The sequence below is a fragment of the Enhydra lutris genome, unplaced genomic scaffold (genome assembly GCF_002288905.1).
Source record: "Enhydra lutris kenyoni isolate GAN:26980312 unplaced genomic scaffold, ASM228890v2 scaffoldscaffold16, whole genome shotgun sequence".
Lineage (NCBI taxonomy): Eukaryota > Metazoa > Chordata > Mammalia > Carnivora > Mustelidae > Enhydra > Enhydra lutris.
In genome coordinates this window covers 16062987-16080483 of record NW_019154100.1, presented here as the reverse complement: position 1 = coordinate 16080483, position 17497 = coordinate 16062987, and the positions used below count along the sequence as shown (strand labels likewise).

The 17497-nt window shown below is 35.6% G+C and overlaps 1 protein-coding gene across 5 annotated transcripts in view; it reads left to right on the top strand.

Moving 5' to 3' along the window:
• Positions 1 to 17497, top strand: part of LOC111147309 (diacylglycerol kinase beta) — a 630133-nt gene that overhangs the window by 164710 nt on the left and 447926 nt on the right. For 3 of the 5 annotated variants that reach the window (XM_022503290.1, XM_022503289.1, XM_022503288.1), the window contains one exon: positions 14550 to 14582. The exons of the other annotated variants lie outside the window; for them this stretch is intronic. In XM_022503290.1, coding sequence (XP_022358998.1) covers positions 14550 to 14582 — 33 coding nt within the window. The remainder of the gene's footprint in view (positions 1 to 14549; positions 14583 to 17497) is intronic. 5 annotated transcript variants of the gene reach the window in all.

Genomic DNA, 17497 nt, shown 5'->3' with positions numbered 1-17497 from the left:
AATCATTCACTTAGCGGAAACACTTTTTGTTGTTACTGTTGTTTCTGAGATCTGAGATTAATTTCTTCCATACCAAATTGTATCAGAGGGCACAACAGCTCAACAATATTGCTATCTATAATCATAGTAATGTTTATTTCCTTTGGTTTCTCTTTTTTAGAATAACTGTCAATGCAGACGGATGGCTTATGGCCAAAGTGCATTTTAGTATAAAGAAGTCTACCTGTTGCCAAAATAAAATAGTAGTAATTCTGCCATAAGGAAAAAGAAAGAAGCGTAGTAGTTAGAAGTTACATCGATGCCATATGTGAAGATTTATTATATTGAGCAGAAGAAAATATTAAGAGCAATTGTTTTACATGATCAAGAATACTAAAGGAAACATCTGTTTTATAATATATTGATCTAAAAGGAGTAACTACAAGGTTAAGAAACGACATAGAGAAAAAAAAAATACCTTAGGAGAAACCAAAAAGAAACCAGTGTCTATATAGGGAAGAATCAACTTCTGAAGAGAACTGCCTCAGTGATTTGACGGATTGGATTAAGAAAATCTCGTTTAGTGCAAAGATGCTATCCCTAAACAAAAAATTAAAATATTTTCTTAAGTCTAAGTATACTGAAGAAAATAAAATTATGCTAAAAAGAACTGACATTTCTTCAAATTCACTCATCTATTTAATGCAATTCCCATATAATATTTATTTATTTTTTGCTTGGCAAAATGATTCCACAGTTTGCCTGGAAGAATAAATATGCACAAATACATTATAAATTCATAAAGCCATAAGCAATAGTAAGGAAGACCTTTTTTTTTTTTTTAAAGATTTTATTCATTTATTAGAGAGAGAGAAAGCTCAAGTGAGAGAGAAGCAGAGAGAGAGGGAGAAGCAGACTCCAAACTGAGTAGGGAGCCCAATATGAGTCTCGATCCTAGGACCCTGACATCATGACTTGAGCTGAAGACAGCTATTTAACCATCTGAGCCACCCAGGTGCCCCAGGAAAGACTTGTTTTTGACAAACCTTAAAATTATGCTTATTAAAGTCACAGTGATCAAAATAATGTCATAGTGGCTCTAGAAGTTATAAGGACCTAGTAGAAAGTCTAAAACATAGTACACTAATATGTAGTAATGTAGTGTATGATGGAGGCCATATATTTAATCTAGAGGGGGATAGTGGGAATCGGTGGTGTTGAGATCACTGCATAGCCATATGGGAAACCAAATTAAGATAAATTCCACTTTATACCTATTCCAAAATAAATCAAACATGGATTAAAGATATATTTTTGCCCTTTAAAATGATTTTTTTTGCCTTTTTATCTTTTTCTTAAAAGGAAAAGATTAAAGAAAATGTTGACAGACTTGACCAATCAAAAAATTTGTTTAAATGGTAAAGAAAGAAAAAAATAAATAAAAATGTTAAAAGACCAAAGCTCACAAATCAAGGCAAACATAAGCATTATAACAACAACAAAAAAACCCTTGTTTTGTAGAATTATTTTATTTATTTATTTATTTATTTTTAAAGATTTTATTTATTTACTTGACAGACAGAGATCACAAGTAGGCAGAGAGGCAGGCAGAGAGAGAGAGAAGAGGAAGCAGGCTCCCTGCGGAGCAGACAGCCCGATGCGGGGCTTGATCCCAGGACCCTGGGATCATGACCTGAGCCGAAGGCAGAGGCTTTAACCCACTGAGCCACCCAGGCGCCCCTGTTTTGTAGAATTAATGGAAATAACTACAAAATAATTTTAAAACTTAACCAATAATTAAGAAATTTAAATTACCAATAATTAAGTTACCAATAATTAAGAAAATTAAAACAAGTTAGAGATCATACATTTTCTACTCAGTAAGACATGATTGCCATGGAGTGTGGCATTTATAGATGCTCCCAGATATGTGAACCTCTGTATTGGTATTTTTCTGCTTGTGCCCTCCAAAGCAAGATTGGGGTTAGGGCAGGGCAAATATCCAGAACTAACTGCATTACAGTAGAAATAAATACTTTAAATCATTTCTGTCTTCTACCTTTTAAACTTTGAGTGCAATTAAAATCAGATCCCTTCACCACTAGACATTTAAGGGTAAATTCTACCTTGCAGAGGTAACCTATGGTTTTAATGATTCCAGATGAAGTGGCGGTGATCATAAAGTATTTATATGCATGCTTTTCTCTGTTTTACTATTAAATATAACTTCTTTATTCTCAACTTTCAACGTGAAACCTGAACAAGAATTGATTCATTTAAAACATTTGGTCTGTACACCAATTTCATGCACAATGTAGTGATTTTTGACCCTCTTTTATCTTTTTTTCTTAGTTCAACCTGCATTTCCCCTTTCTATAGAAGAAGGATTGTTTAATTCTTTTGAGGCTGCCATACTCACTCCTTGCCTTCCAGCCTAGGTGGTAAAATATATCATTTTAAATTCTGTTGCTAATGCTCACAGAAGCTTTGACCTAGTTGGCCTTACTTGCCTAAGGAAACCCACATCTTATAGGAATACAGCTCACCACACCATATTCTATTCCGTATAATATTATTCCTGTTTCACCCCAACCTCAAATATTCTTGAATTCTTCCATTTGGTTACCATTACTCCAACATCCTTGAGTCACCAATGCCTGTATCCCTCCAGTTTTCCTTTCTTTCTTTCTTTCTTTCTTTTTTTTTTTTTCATTCTAGCACTTTCTGCTTCTCTTTCTCCCGATTTTTCTCCTTTCGTGGCCTTTGTCACAATATGTAATAATATATTGACTCACTAATTTACAGTTGAAACCCTCAAATAAAGTGTCACTTAACATGCTTGTGATAGGTAGCTCTGGATAGCACCATGATCTGAGTCCAGCACTGGAACTTCTCTGTTTCTACTCTTAGTGATATGTCTGCCCTTGAACTCATACTAGAAGGATGGCTGTTATTTTCTGTTTTTCTGTATTTGTATATGGATCTGAACTTGTCTGCTTCTTAACGTAGCCATAACTATATGCAGCTGTGAAGATACACTCACCGTGTCAGATTTTCCTCCTCCTTCTACCTCAACTCACAGTATTCTCATTCCTGATTATAAAATGTGTGGAAGACTATTCTTGCTATTCATCCCAAATCCAGTGATGGTCTTTTTGGACGGTTTCCCAAGGAGCAGAGCATGAACCAGGGGCTTGGGTGTTTGTGATTTATAGAGGGAGGAATGTCTCTTTTTCTTTCTTTTTCTTTCTTTCTTTCTTTTTCTTTCTTTCTTTCTTTCTTTCTTTCTTTCTTTCTTTCTTTCTTTCTTTCTTTCCAGCATAACAGTATTCATTGTTTTTGCACCACACCCAGTGCTCCATGCAATCCGTGCCCTCTCTAATACCCACCACCTGGTTCCCCCAACCTCCCACCCCCCGACGCTTCAAACCCCTCAGATTGTTTTTCAGAGTCCATAGTCTCTCATGGTTCACCTCCCCTTCCAATTTCCCCCAACTCCCTTCTCCTCTCTAACTCCCCTTGTCCTCCATGCTATTTATTATGCTCCACAAATAAGTGAAACCATATGATAATTGATTCTCTCTGCTTGACTTATTTCACTCAGCATAATCTCTTCCAGTCCCATCCATGTTGCTACAAGAGTTGGGTATTCATCCTTTCTGATGGAGGCATAATACTCCATAGTGTATATGGACCACATCTTCCTGATCCATTCGGAATGTTTCTTTATAAAACCATCTGTAAGGGATGGAGGAAGGAGGAGAAGAAGGGGACTTTGTGCAAGAAAGTGGTTATAAGAAGAGAGTAAACCTTGGCCTGAGCCCTGAGAGCTCTGGCATAAAATCATACCATAAGGCTGTTCTTAACTTAAGACAAGGGGTTGGCTTTTTCTAACTCAGATCAGTTATTCATTAGCTGTGGCTTCCTCCAGGATAAGAAGTGCTTGCTCCTCAGACAGCCTGCTCCTGGAGTAAAGGATAACTTCAGAAAATGTGACAATTAGGAATTCTCAACAGTCTACATTCATAGCAGTTGGGAATAGGTTCTCTGGCTAGGTGACAAAGAATCTGCGTTGGGGTACCAAAAACATCCACTAGACCCCCTTTCCAAGAATCCTCTTTTTTGAATCCCCTGCAGCATTGACAGTATTTTAGATGCTCTGTTCTTGTATCATGACACTCACCTCACACGTTTCTACTCGATTTTATTCTGCCTCTCGTCACACTCAATCCATATTGCTCAATTCCTAGCCCTCCTTCTTTTTTTTTTTTTTTTAATTTATTTGACAGAGAGAGATCACAAGTAGATGGAGAGGCAGGCAGAGAGAGAGAGAGGGAAGCAGGCTCCCTGCTGAGCAAAGAGCCCCATGCAGGACTCGATCCCAGGACCCGGAGATCATGACCTGAGCCGAAGGCAGCAGCTTAATCCACTGAGCCACCCAGGCGCCCCCCTAGCCCTCCTTCTATTCTCTTAATTATGTTTCCATTTTTAACTATATACTTATGCCATTACGCTCACTGTAGATTATCTCATCCAATTCCATGACTCCAGCTACCCCCCCCCTTTTTTTAAAGATTTTATTTATTTATTTGACAGAGAGAGAGAGACCACAAGTAGGCAGAGTGGCAGGCAGAGAGAAAGGGGGAAGCAGACTCTCCACCGAGAAGTGAGCCCGATATGGGGCTCAGTCTCAGGACCCTGAGATCATGACCTGAGCCGAAGGCAGAGGCTTAACCCACTGAGTCACTCAGGTGCCCTCAGCTACCACTTTTGAATATGTCTGTGTAAGTTTGTTCTCTCTGACTTGTCAAGATCCAAATACTCAGCTTCACCTTGTGAATTTCCTCTTGGATGTCCCACAGAGGCCTCAAGGTCACACCAGGAGCTGAACTTGAGTTGTTTCCTGTGAAGCTGTTCCCTGTGCTCACTGACCCCCCTGCCATCACTCTCATTGCTCACATGAAAGGGTAGCTCTCTTTATCTCTAGCACCTAATTCATTGTGACAAATAGTAGATGAGCAACAAATATTGACTGAATTAATGAATAACAATCAGTTGTCTGTTTTTATCCCCATCAGTTTTCAATTTCTCTTGAGTCGAGAAGAAAATACATCCGATAGTGACATAAATATCCAATAACATATTAAAATGGGTATGTGGCAGGGAAGCTTATTCTTAGAAATCATTCATAACACATGGTAATTAGATCTTACTGTTACAAGCTAATAAAATTCAGTTTAAAGTATGTGAAGATGAGGTAATATTAGTAGATGTCTAATGAGTATTATGTTTAGTTTCTGGAGTGGCACTTGAAGTATTTTGTAATTATTACTAAATTTCAGAAAACTTGTGATTGTTATGTTATTGTAGTTATGTAAAATATCCAATAGATGGTACTGTGAAATGCCTAATATTTAAAATAAAGTGGCATTGCAGGCAGAGAGTTTAAAGGGAACATTTCAGAATTCTGAGGAGAATCAAGACATTTTTCTCTGGATGTCAAATTACATTTAAAATCTGATTTTTAAAAATACAGTTGAAGCAATACAGTAGTCCATGTAAAATATAATAAATATTCATTCTCAGCTCAGAAAATGAAAATTGATGTTTACTACGAAATGGAACTTTAAAATTGTTCCTATTCTATTAGTAAGATTTTTTTTTAATGTGGTGATTACTCAATGTTACTCAAATAACAGCATTTTCAGGAAGAAATCATAGGAGCGGCATGTCTTTGTCACTGAAATTCTACAGAAGTTTTTATGTTAAAAATAAAGCAGGCCTGTGTGAGACAATCTCCTTCTTACTTAGAGTGAGTTCATTATTTCTTTCATATGTTGGTCTCTACCAAAACCAGTCTACTACCTGACTAGAACATTATACTGTTTTGTAAATATACCATGCATCAGAATACTTAAAAATATGTATGGTCTTATGGAGTTAATATATATTTTTAAAAGTAATAATAAGAACTGATTAGAGTTTGTTCCTAAAGAGCATACGAAAAGGAGTAATCTGTAAATAGCCTTATTTATCTTAGTGCTCATGGGTATTTCCATTTTAAAGTGGCGCTTGTTTATATGTAAGAATGAATGCCAGATATTGATTATCAGAACAAAGTTTTACAGAAACTACTTCTGAAGCTAAAACTGAGAGTAATTATGTGATAACGTAGAAAGCTTGAAGATCTCTGTATATCGTACTTTAAATATTACATGTAGCTTTTTAAAGTTTTTGCTAACTGTTCGTGATAACTATTCTTTAATACTGGTGAGTATTCCTTTGTATTAGGGTTATTGATTTGTTAGCTTATTCAGTAATCTTCTATTGCATATGACAGTATGCCGGTTACTAGAGAAACCAAGAATTAAGAAGAATGTTCTTGCATGAATCAGCTTCTTGTGGGATATGCAGTTATGTCCTTTGGCTTCTTTATGCAATTACTGTTTTTCCCATGTTTTATATAATCTGAATATGTTATATTATGGCTCCTCTTAAAAAGAATATAGTCTTAGGTGCATGTGAATGTTCTGCTTAAAGGAAATACGCTATTGAAATACCTTGAGCTACCTTAAATAATGGAAAGTTATTTTCTTTATTAAAAAAAATTAGTTCTTTGGTAAGTCTAGGTTTTCTGACCATCATCTCCTAAGCCATATCAAAACAATTATGCTAGATTTGTAGTAGAAAAGTGTGGGATGAACAGCTCTTTTTCTGGATACTTGGAGTTACACATGATTTCTGTCCACCACTACATAATCATAACATCTTTATGGACTCATCAGGGAATAAAGGTGTCTCTAGAATCCTACTCAGGCCCTTTCAGATTTTGTGTGCATCGAGTACTATGTTCTTTTCAAAAACAGTAACACAAACTGATTCATTTACTCAGATTTCCTAGTATGCTGGATGTATGTAACATTACATGGCCAAGCTCCTACTTGAGCTAAATGGGTTTAAATATAAACTGTGCATGCAGATCTCAAGTGATAGTCTCTTAATAGATGTCAGATACTCCTTACTGCTGCCCTCTTTTATTTCAGTAACATTTTAATTAATTCACACTGATTGAATAAATGTACATTGAGACTTGTTTCCTAATGAGGGCGCATTTAGAGGAAAGGTTTTGCATCATTCTGATATCCTGTGGGTAATTATATTCTAATTATATGGTCGGGGGAAAAGAGTCTATAACTCAGTACTGATATTGTTCGTTGGACCCAATTAATTACATGCACATAATGAAAGTTCATGATAAGGTTGACTGGCAGTCAGTGTAAAATTTTAACTCAATTGAATCTTAGCCTAATGTGAGTGCAGAATTGGACTTTAACCTAGTTAGAAAATGCTTTGGTGTGAGATCAGTGGATATTTAGAGGGGCAAAGGATAAGAACAAATTTCATTATAACTTGTTTGTTTTTTAATTCGAGGTCTTTTCCGAGATTGATGAAAAGGAAAACTTAGCAGCCTAATGCTTTAACTCTAAATATTATTATCAGTATTCTTTCACTATCTGTGGTGATTTTTCTGTATTTTAGAAAGCCACAGTGATACATTTTGAGAATGAGATCGTGTTGAGAAAAAGACTAGTCATAACAGGAAGTATTACTGATCTATTTTATTCACATGAAATTCAATAGATATTAATTTATTATATTAGGTGTGGTTTTTTTTTTAAGAGTCTGTTTTATTTAAAACCACCGACTGCACTCAGATCCCTGTCCCAAACATCACAAACAGAATCATGTGTACACATATGTACTTACATAGGTATGTATTAATTACCATTATGTAGAGTAAGAGTTCTAAAGAATTATCTGACACAAATTAACAGTCAGTAAGACATGTGCTTTCATCCTGAAATGTATTTTGAAGGTGGTTGAATCTGATATTTAAGGGTTTTGCAAAACTTCAAACAAATGCAAAGCCATGGGGTGCCTGGGAACTCAGTCAGTTAAGTGGCCAACTCTTGATTTCAGCTCAGGTCATGATCAAGTCCTGGGTCAGGCTTTGCACTCAGCAGGAAGTCTGCTTGAGGATTCTTTCCCTCTCTCTCTGCCCCTCTCCCCACTCACAGGAGAGTGCTGCACACTCGCTCTCTCTCAAATAAATAAATAAATCTTAAACAAATAAACATTAAAGCCATGCTCTAAATATCAGCTTCCATTTTTCCTTTACTCAGTGTCATTGTTTTATTTGAATGAAAGGACACTCATCTTCAAAATGGTAGATGTCATTTGATGCCCATGGTCCATTTGAGGATGGAGGAGTATAGCAAAGAAGGAAGACTTCGTTCTTCTTTTCTTTCTTTCTTTTTTTTTTAGCCTCTTCGGGTCCCCCTCTCCTTTTCCTGTGTTGTTTTCGCTCTTAGATCTCTTTTCACCCCTCCCGCATCTTTCCTTCTTTCTCTCTCCTGTAACAGTCCTAACATATATGCTTCATTAAAAATAAATAAATAAACAAATCAATCTGCTGGTTCCATTGGTTCCATCTGCTTATATGCAACAAACATAGTATCAGATGAAGAAAGGGTGATTAGTCCTTTTTCACTGAGCTCTAGGCAGGCAGAAAAAGCTAAGGGAATCTTTGAGGTTTTAAAGTTAATAAAATAGTTCCTATTTATTGGAAACTTAAATTTGTTAGATACCCTTTTAATCCTAAACGTAGCTATTGTTATCATGCTCACTGGACATGTGAGGAAAGTGAAGCAGAAAGATACTGAAGAAATTTACCTAAAGTCACACAACATGCAGGTGGCACAAGCAATACACACCCTACCCCAATTCCATGTTCTAAACTCATTTTTGGTGTTCATGCTGCATTCCCCAATAATTGGTGAACCATGAATTCAGTTAGGGGATCTAGATCAGCATTTCAAGAAGGAATGGGGAAAAAAATAGCCATTAGAGGAGAAATAGAAGTGAAGAGAGAAAAGAATAGAATATATCAGAGAATGGGGCATACAAGGTAGGTGGTCTTTGCAAAATTATTTTACCAGTATGTATGCACATATTCTTACTATGGTTCAGAGCTAAAAAGAAATTAAAGAACCAACCATATGGGCTTCTGATGATTTTATGAGTCCTAACCAAGTAGGATAACATTTCTAATGGTTTTATTTCACTAGCTAGTCAAGTACATAAGACAATAACAATAAAAACAACATTAGAAAGGTTTAGTTGTTGCTGATTGCTTTTACATGTAGAAATCTATCTTTGAAACTTGGATATCTTCATAAAGATACATTTACCATTTGGTGCCCCTTGATTTCCAAATATCCATTACACTAGGTGTACTTTCCCTGAAGGCTCAGGGTCTTTCCTTTCTAGACACAAACATGCATGTATACTGGGGGAGCCATTAAGGAGGGAGCCTCACAATCCCTTCTGTGCAAAATCTTCTGAACTAAACTCTGCAAATATGTGTAAACAATCACATTTACAAGAATAAGATCAGACATTCTTGTGAACAATTAAAATTATAAGGGTAATGAAATTATCTCAATTAAAAATATTCTTACCATTAAATTTATCTTGGTGTAAGCTTAAAAATTTGGCTCAAGTGAGAAGTGGTTCGTCAAGGGACACTGAATTAAGATTATGTGTATCTTCCTTCATCTGAAGATTTTCTTTATTTGTCAGAGAGAGAGAGAGAGAGAGAGTGAGTATGCGCGAGTGGGCACAAACAGGGGGAGCGGCAGACAGAGGGAGAAGCAGGCTCGCCACTGAGCAAGGAGCCTGATGCAGTAGAAGCAGTACTCGATTCCAGGACTCTGGGACCTGAGCCAAAGGCAGATGCTTAACAGACTGAGCCACCCAGGTGTCCTATATGTGTTCTTCTAAAATATTTTATTTTTGGTAGTTACATTTTAATTAAGTATGTCAAAGTGCTGCTGAAAAAAAAGTTAATGATCCTTCTAATTGAAAGACTTGCCATACATTGAAATAATCATTGGTTATAAAAATTATTTGTAGCTGGGGTGCCTGGGTGGCTCAGTGGGTTAATCCTCTGCCTTCAGCTTAGGTCATGATCTCAGGGTCCTGGATCGAGCCCCTGCATCGGCTCTCTGCTCAGTGGGGAGCCTGCTCCCCTCCCCCCATCCCTGCCTGCCTCTCTGCCTACTTGTGATCTGTCGAATAAATAAATAAAATCTTTTAAAAAAATAAAAATTACTTGTAGCATAAAAATTATTTCAGTCTCACTTCCTTTTTAAAATTTGTTTTGTGGGGCATCTGGGTGGTTCAGTTGGTTAAGTGTCTGCCTTTGCCTCAGGTCATGCTATCCATTTCCTAGGATTAAGCCCCATGTCAGGCTCCCAGCTCAGCAGGGAGTCTACTCTCCCTCTGCCTCACCTGCTTGTGCTCTTTCTGTCTCTCTCTCAAATGAATAAATAAAACCTTTAAAAAAATAAAATAAAATTTATATTGTGTTCAAATGTGTGGTATACACACTTAAGGACCTGAAAAATCATAAAAGGTTAAACAAATCATGAATCTGGAATGGGACAGTAAAATTCACCAAAATCAAATGTGTTTATTCACTATGGTAAAGATGGTAGGGATGCCCTTGATACATTTTATCATCAAGTGTGAGAGAACAGCTTCTCTCCTTCCGACTGACAGGTACCATAATAGGAAGACAATCGATCTTTTTCCAAACTAGCTTTACTTTCCGTCCCTTGTTTTCTGATGGCAGGGATATCCAATTGCATATAAGGAAAGAGCTATGTAGAATAGCTTTATTTGACCACTTCAGGTTACCACTGTACTAGAAGTTATTATGTTAAATTACTCCATATTGATATTCAAGCCCCTTTTTCAGGCAGAACAGATGTATATTGTAGTCTCTAAATCCTTCCCGTGTTCACTGTCTTAAGATAATTTGATTATTTTTATTTTTTCAGTGTTCTAAAATTCATTGTTTATGTACCACACCCAGTGCTCCATGCAATACTATCAAATCACTTAAAAAAATAGAGACATGGATAGAAAAGTTAGAAAAAAAATTCTTATTGAACTGGTTGTTTGAATAAATGGAGCTTGGGAAAGGGAAGTACTGTATTTGGATTCTGTCGTTACCTTTATTTTCTTGGGCTGGTTATCTGATCTTTCTGATTTTCAGTTTCTCAGTCTGAGAAGTGGAATATCTTGGCTTAGAGGAGGATTAAATGAGATGATAAACATAAAAGCAATTTTTTCAAAAAAAAATTCCTATATAGGTATAGCATATAATTCTGTTAATTTTACTTTAGTCTTGAAATAACTAATGACCCTTTTAATGTGAATATTATGCTCTTTCTATATTTTTAACTCAAACCTCCCAACAATCTCTTCACCAAAGATTTTTCTTTGTCCTATGACAATTTGGATTAAATTGTCAATTTAAAATGATTACATGTTAGAAACTATGAGGACAAGAGAGATCTCAATACTTTAGAGTAATAGGATTTTTAAAAATTCTTTGGTATTAGGTTGAACTTAATAAGTGCCCTGAAGACAAATGCATCTTTTAAACTAATTATCTGTACTGTGTATTCTGTTTAATATTAAAGTGATACTGATTAAATAAAATCAATCACATTCCTCTGTAGTCACACCTCACATTTGATTAAATACAAATACACAGTTCCTGTATTAATTCTGATTAAAAATATATTACATTTAGAATTACACACTCATGATAATTTTCAAAAAACTAAAACATTTACTCTGTTCATCCTTGATATTTGAAAATCATATACAGAAGGTATAGTTGAAGTAACATAATATCTGAATTTGTTCTCTAATGAGTTGCTTGTTTATCTTTTACCTAGATACCATAGTTTTCTTATAGTAACTTGAGAGTAAGCCACTGATGGGCATGTTCATTTAATATATACTCTTTGCCTACACATCTTGTTTGTAAGTGAGCTTGTATATACATTGTTTCATCACTTCTATTCTTGGAATGAATTTTTAGTGTTGCTCTCAGACGTCAAAGTGTTGCTGGAGAAAATTTTCTGAGCTGGTGGCTTTCTTACATATTTATGACTTCTAGCCCCACTTGCTCTGAATTTTGCTTGATTCTGTTACTCATTCTTTGTCAGCTACTTTCCCATCCTCAGAGAGGTAGTGGCAAACTCTCTACTATTTCCTTGCTTTCTTATATCGCTATCTCTCTGCCAACATAATTCATTCTCAGTAGATGACCAGTATCCCTACTACTTTAAGCAGGAAGAAGCCCACAGACAACAGTATCCGTATGGTACTAGTTCTCCAAACAGGTGGTAGCAAAGTGCCAGCCAGGCTTTAATTTCATCCTACAGTCTCTTTTGGAGGGAGAATACCTTAAAAGGGATTTTTATTATCTGAGTTGGCATGGTTTTTGCTTTTTGTGACATCAGGACACATGAATCCAATATATCCCCAGCCTATATTATTATTTTGCCATCATACATGCAGAAATATATATTTTATTATGTTCAACCTTTTGCAGATAGATTGCAGATATGACACTACATCTCTAAATAGGTCAGCAGGCATTTTCCAAGATTAAAGACAGTTTTCTATACAATTACCATACTATTATCATACCTAGGAATATTAACAATAATTCCATAGTATCAGTCATTACCTGTCTTTATTCAAATGCTTAAAAATATGTCAAAAATGTCTTTTATAGATTTTTTTGGTGGTTGAGGTGAGGTGGACAGTATCTATTTGAGATTTTTGCATCATGCTTGTTATTTTTCTGAACCATTTCCCAACTATAATCATCACTTGGCTTTCCATTGCACTGCTCTGTACGGACGTATATACGGTGAGCATTCATTCTTCCCAAAGTCAAAGGCCTCTGTGACTCATGCCATGGAGACAGTTTGATGAACATCCTAGTTTGGTTGCTTGAGATTCTCTGGACTTTCCTGGACTCATGGAGTAGGACAGGAGAAGGCATCATAGAATAAGATGCTTAAACTGAATTGGAGGGAGAAGAAACATTTGTATATTATAATAAGGTTGGAAGAACAATATTCATGTCTTAAAATGTTTATTCAGATCTAAGTTTGAACTTAGAGCTGAGAAAGAAAAATAGGAAAGCTGACAAAAAATTTGAGGTGACCTAGATTGAAGCTAGCACATTCTTCCCACCACCCATTACCCCACGTGCTATGTAGATTGACTTGGACTCAGAAGTCCAGAGCATTACTGAAATCAGAAAGCTTTCAAGGAAAGTTCCATTAAGTCTGTTTTCAATCCATCTGAGAAATAGCAATTACTTCCATAAGGTTCTCCTGTTCATGGGATAGTAAACCCGAGTTCATCCACCCAGACTTGATGACTTCCTTTGATGAAAAATGTGCAGCTGCAACATTTTTTAAACTTATATTATAAAAATATCTTCAAAATCGAGTTGCATTCCTGGACCCTTTAATTTTCTCTAGGGCTGCCCTAGACTTCTTTTTCTGATCCACTTTTGGGTGCATTTGATCTTTCTGGTCCATTTCTATGCTGAGTTGCTGCGAAGTTGCCTGCTTATTCATCAATCTCAGTATACGGCATAAGGAAGTCCACAGATAACTGTGTTCTCCGATTGTTCAGACCCATCTTGGACTTCCATTCAGATTCGCCTTCACATAGCTCAGTTCTAGGGAGGAAATGAAAATGCTGACCACTCCCTCCTCTTCAGAGACACATTAAATGTCTAAGTACTCCCAGCTTCACATTCAGGTTTCATACTTCTCTTCACCACACACAACCCACCACAGGAAAACTTTGGCTAGTACTATGTGTGTGATTTGTCAACAATTTTCCAGATTTGTTCTGAGTCCCATAGACTTTTGGAATTTGGTAACCTTTTTTTCTGTTTCTTGCCAGAAAAAAAGCTTCCCACTGTGACTCAGAAAAGGAGGGGTGGTGGATAATTGAAGATGCACTCTCACAAAGACCAGCTTCAGTGTATTTAACCTCATCTCTTTTGTTTTTTTTTCTAATTACTCTCAAGTAAAACTTTTCTACATATTTAATAGTATTTTTACTTTTACTGATACTAATGGAATTTTTTTTCTTATTTCCAGAAAAATCACATAATAAAACCAACACCATAAGCTATGTCTCCATCAAAAAGACACTGAATATTTTTAGGAAGGAATGAGAGTTGGACTGGAAAATGGAAAAGTGGGACGGGTAATTGGGCAACTTAACAAATTAGTAGGAATGGTTTATGAAGGATAATGGAACTTGGAGATGAGATCTTATTGCAAAATATAAATGTAATACCACCATGTTGTTTCAGAGAGGTCTGTGAAGCTGGCCAAGGATGTTGATCAGTCTGCTTTGGGTGATGAAATTGCATTTTGGATAAGTAATTCACAATCTAACCCACTCTGTTTTGGAACATTCCTTACTTTGTGAAAAGATATTTCTTCATGTATTTAATGAAATTAAGCAGAATAAACATGACAAGGAAATGCGTTTTATATTTATCCACTTATTTCACAGGAGAATAGTGATATAAGAACCTTCATTGGCCTTTGTTTTCAGTTTGACTTTTGTTCTTTTCCTCTTTAATATGAACTTCTCTTTTTCAACAGAATCTGCCCACTTCAGGAGTTTCAGTCCCTGAGGTGCGTAAGCAAAAAAAAAAAAAAAAAAAGCAAAAAATATTTCACACTTGGAATTGTAGGTTATTATACATCTCATGTTAGAAAGAACATTTGTGGCTATATCAGTGATATACTAATATCAGTTTGTATAGCTTATTTTGCCTCATATTATGGTATTTGGAATTGGGGACCTTGATATTTTCATGATGGGATAGACTTGAAACTGTTCCAGTCTACTTATGTGACAAACATTAGGAAAGCAAAAGTTATGTAAAACAGTGTACAGAGAAAAATGAAAGTTACTTTGCAAAGAGTTTTGCCCTGCATATAAGGATAACATCATTCCTATTTATCAAGTTAAAATGTAAATACCTTACAGAAAACCCAAACAGTTCAGTCCTCTATACCATTAAAATACAGTTTTCAGTGATAGTAGGTTGAGAAACTCTTGTTCACTTTGAAACATCTGTCACTTTAAAAAGAGTACGTCTGCATTTATCACTTAGCATATGACATTATATGGAAAGTCATTGGAAGAAAATATAGTGACAGAATAAATGACTTTTTTATTTTGAAAATAAATGTGGGCATTGCCACACCATTTATTTTCAGTAATGTGTTAGCTTTACCTTTGCATTAACAAAGTGAAGCCTCCACATTTTCCAGTGACCCTGTCCTATTCGATTGTTTTTATCTTTAAAGGATATGTTCAAATGGTATTATTTCTCTTAAAATTGAATTTTAAGATTAAATAATTTAATCTTTATTTAAATTTAAATTTAAATAATTTAAATTTAAGTAATTTAAGATTAATATTTGAATTCACTTGCTTAGGAAAAGTATTATTTATAATATATGAATACTATATAAGACTATGAATTTATTTAGAGGAAAACATATAATTGCAAAAAAATGTATTAGCTTCTCTCCCTGCCCCCTAAAAAGTTTTTGAATCAGTGTAGACTGCCTCATAAAACTTTTTTAAAAGTTCATTTTGTAATTAGAGATATACTTAAAAATATACTGGAGATATGCTTGAAAAATAATGCTGCTAATCTAAGAGAAATATTAAAACTATTTTGTATGCTTTAAGTCCATTGATACCACTATTATCATAGTCATTATAAAAATAAAAATGTTGAATTGCAGACTTAAGCAACAAAGGTACTTGGAAAGTGTATCACTTAGTTTAATTATTTAAGTGTAAGATAATAAACTTTGTATATTCAGGGGTTTGAGTTTATTTTTGCCCCGATCATAGCCCATCAAGTGAATATAGGCACTGTATTTGGGATTTGAAGTTTTCTTTTTAGACTTGTTAATCTCCGTAGGTCTCCCATATTTAGCTGTATAATCTATATCATATAGGTAGAATAAATAAACCAAAATTACAGTTTTCATAATACGCTTTTCTCATTTGTTTAAAAAAATATTTCTTCTGCAAAGTAATTAGAAGTCTTCCTACACTGATTTTTTTTTTCTGGCAAGATATATTGATTTATATTAACTTAGACTTTTCACCATCCTCTGAGGTATGTATAAACACACATATTTATAAAGTCACTACCATAGCACCGGTAAGTAGCCCACAGTAAAAGATTTTTGACAAGGGCCTTCTCATTCCTAAATTTCAGTTCTTCCAATCAGGATTTCTAGAACAGAACTCTTGTAAGTGGTTTATACCGGGTCTGAAATTACCCCCAAGAGAAAATATTCACAACATGTGTGATGTGTGAAAACCAGGACTTGGGGATCAAGTTGCAAATTGTATCTCCAGGTGTAGTTGGTGAGTAGTACTTCTGGGTACTTGAGACTAGCTGTCATTCTGTCTAATTTTTTGCCTCCCATCGGCCCCACAATACCCCACCTGGATCATTACACCACTTATCCCCAGTTATGGTGATCCAGTGGGCACATAAAGTGCTACAAAGTAAATAAACTTTTTTCAAACACCCATCTTTAACTCCTGTGGTCTTAAGCAGCATATACGAGATAACTTAATGATAACATATAACAATATACCTTTTTTATATTTTAAAAATCACTGCAATTTAATGAGTGCCTATTTTATGCCAATACCTTTATCTGCATTTTCTCTATTCATCGTCACACATGTGACATCTCCTCATGTTATAGATGAAATAAGTGATGGCTTAAAGATAGTAAATAATTTGCCCAAGTTTACACAGCAAGTAAGAGACAAAGTTGGGATTTGGAGTCCCAAGCCCATACTTAAGACTTTGTCCAAAGTAGTTTTTGTGGGGCGCCTGGGTGGCTCAGTGGGTTAAGCTGCTGCCTTTGGCTCAGGTCGTGATCCCAGGGTCCTGGGATCGAGTCCCACATTGGGCTCGCTGCTCAGCAGGGAGCCTGCTTCCCCCTCTCTCTGTGCCTGCCTCTCTGCCTACTTGTGATCTCTCTCTGTCAAATAAATAAATAAAATCTTAAAAAAAAAAAAGTAGTTTTTGTTTTTAGTAAGCACTTAACTAAATTAAAAACGAAGTGAAAATCTTTATATCAATTATTATATTTATGTTTAAAACTATGAATTACTAATTTTTTAAATCAGGGAGCAAAGACTACTTTGCTACACAGCAATAATAAATTTTGCTGCAACTTCCAAGGATTCCTATAGACTTAGAGTCTTTGCTATTTTTTCCAAAGGAATTAGTTTCTCTTGGCAGAAAACTACTCCAATTTCACAATAAGGTCACAATAATTAAAAGGACAGCTTTGCAGCCGTGAGCCTTGCTTTCTTAGAGCCTGTAACCCTTGTAAGCACCAATGAATTTGGTGACACTTACACTTTGGTGAGGGATTGTATATTGAGAATACCCAAGTGTTACCTTGGGTTCAGATTCTAGAGTTTTTGGGAAATTCTTGCGGCCTCGCTCTAGTGGCAGAAAGGGCTAAGTCTCCGTTCAAGCATGTGGGGCTGT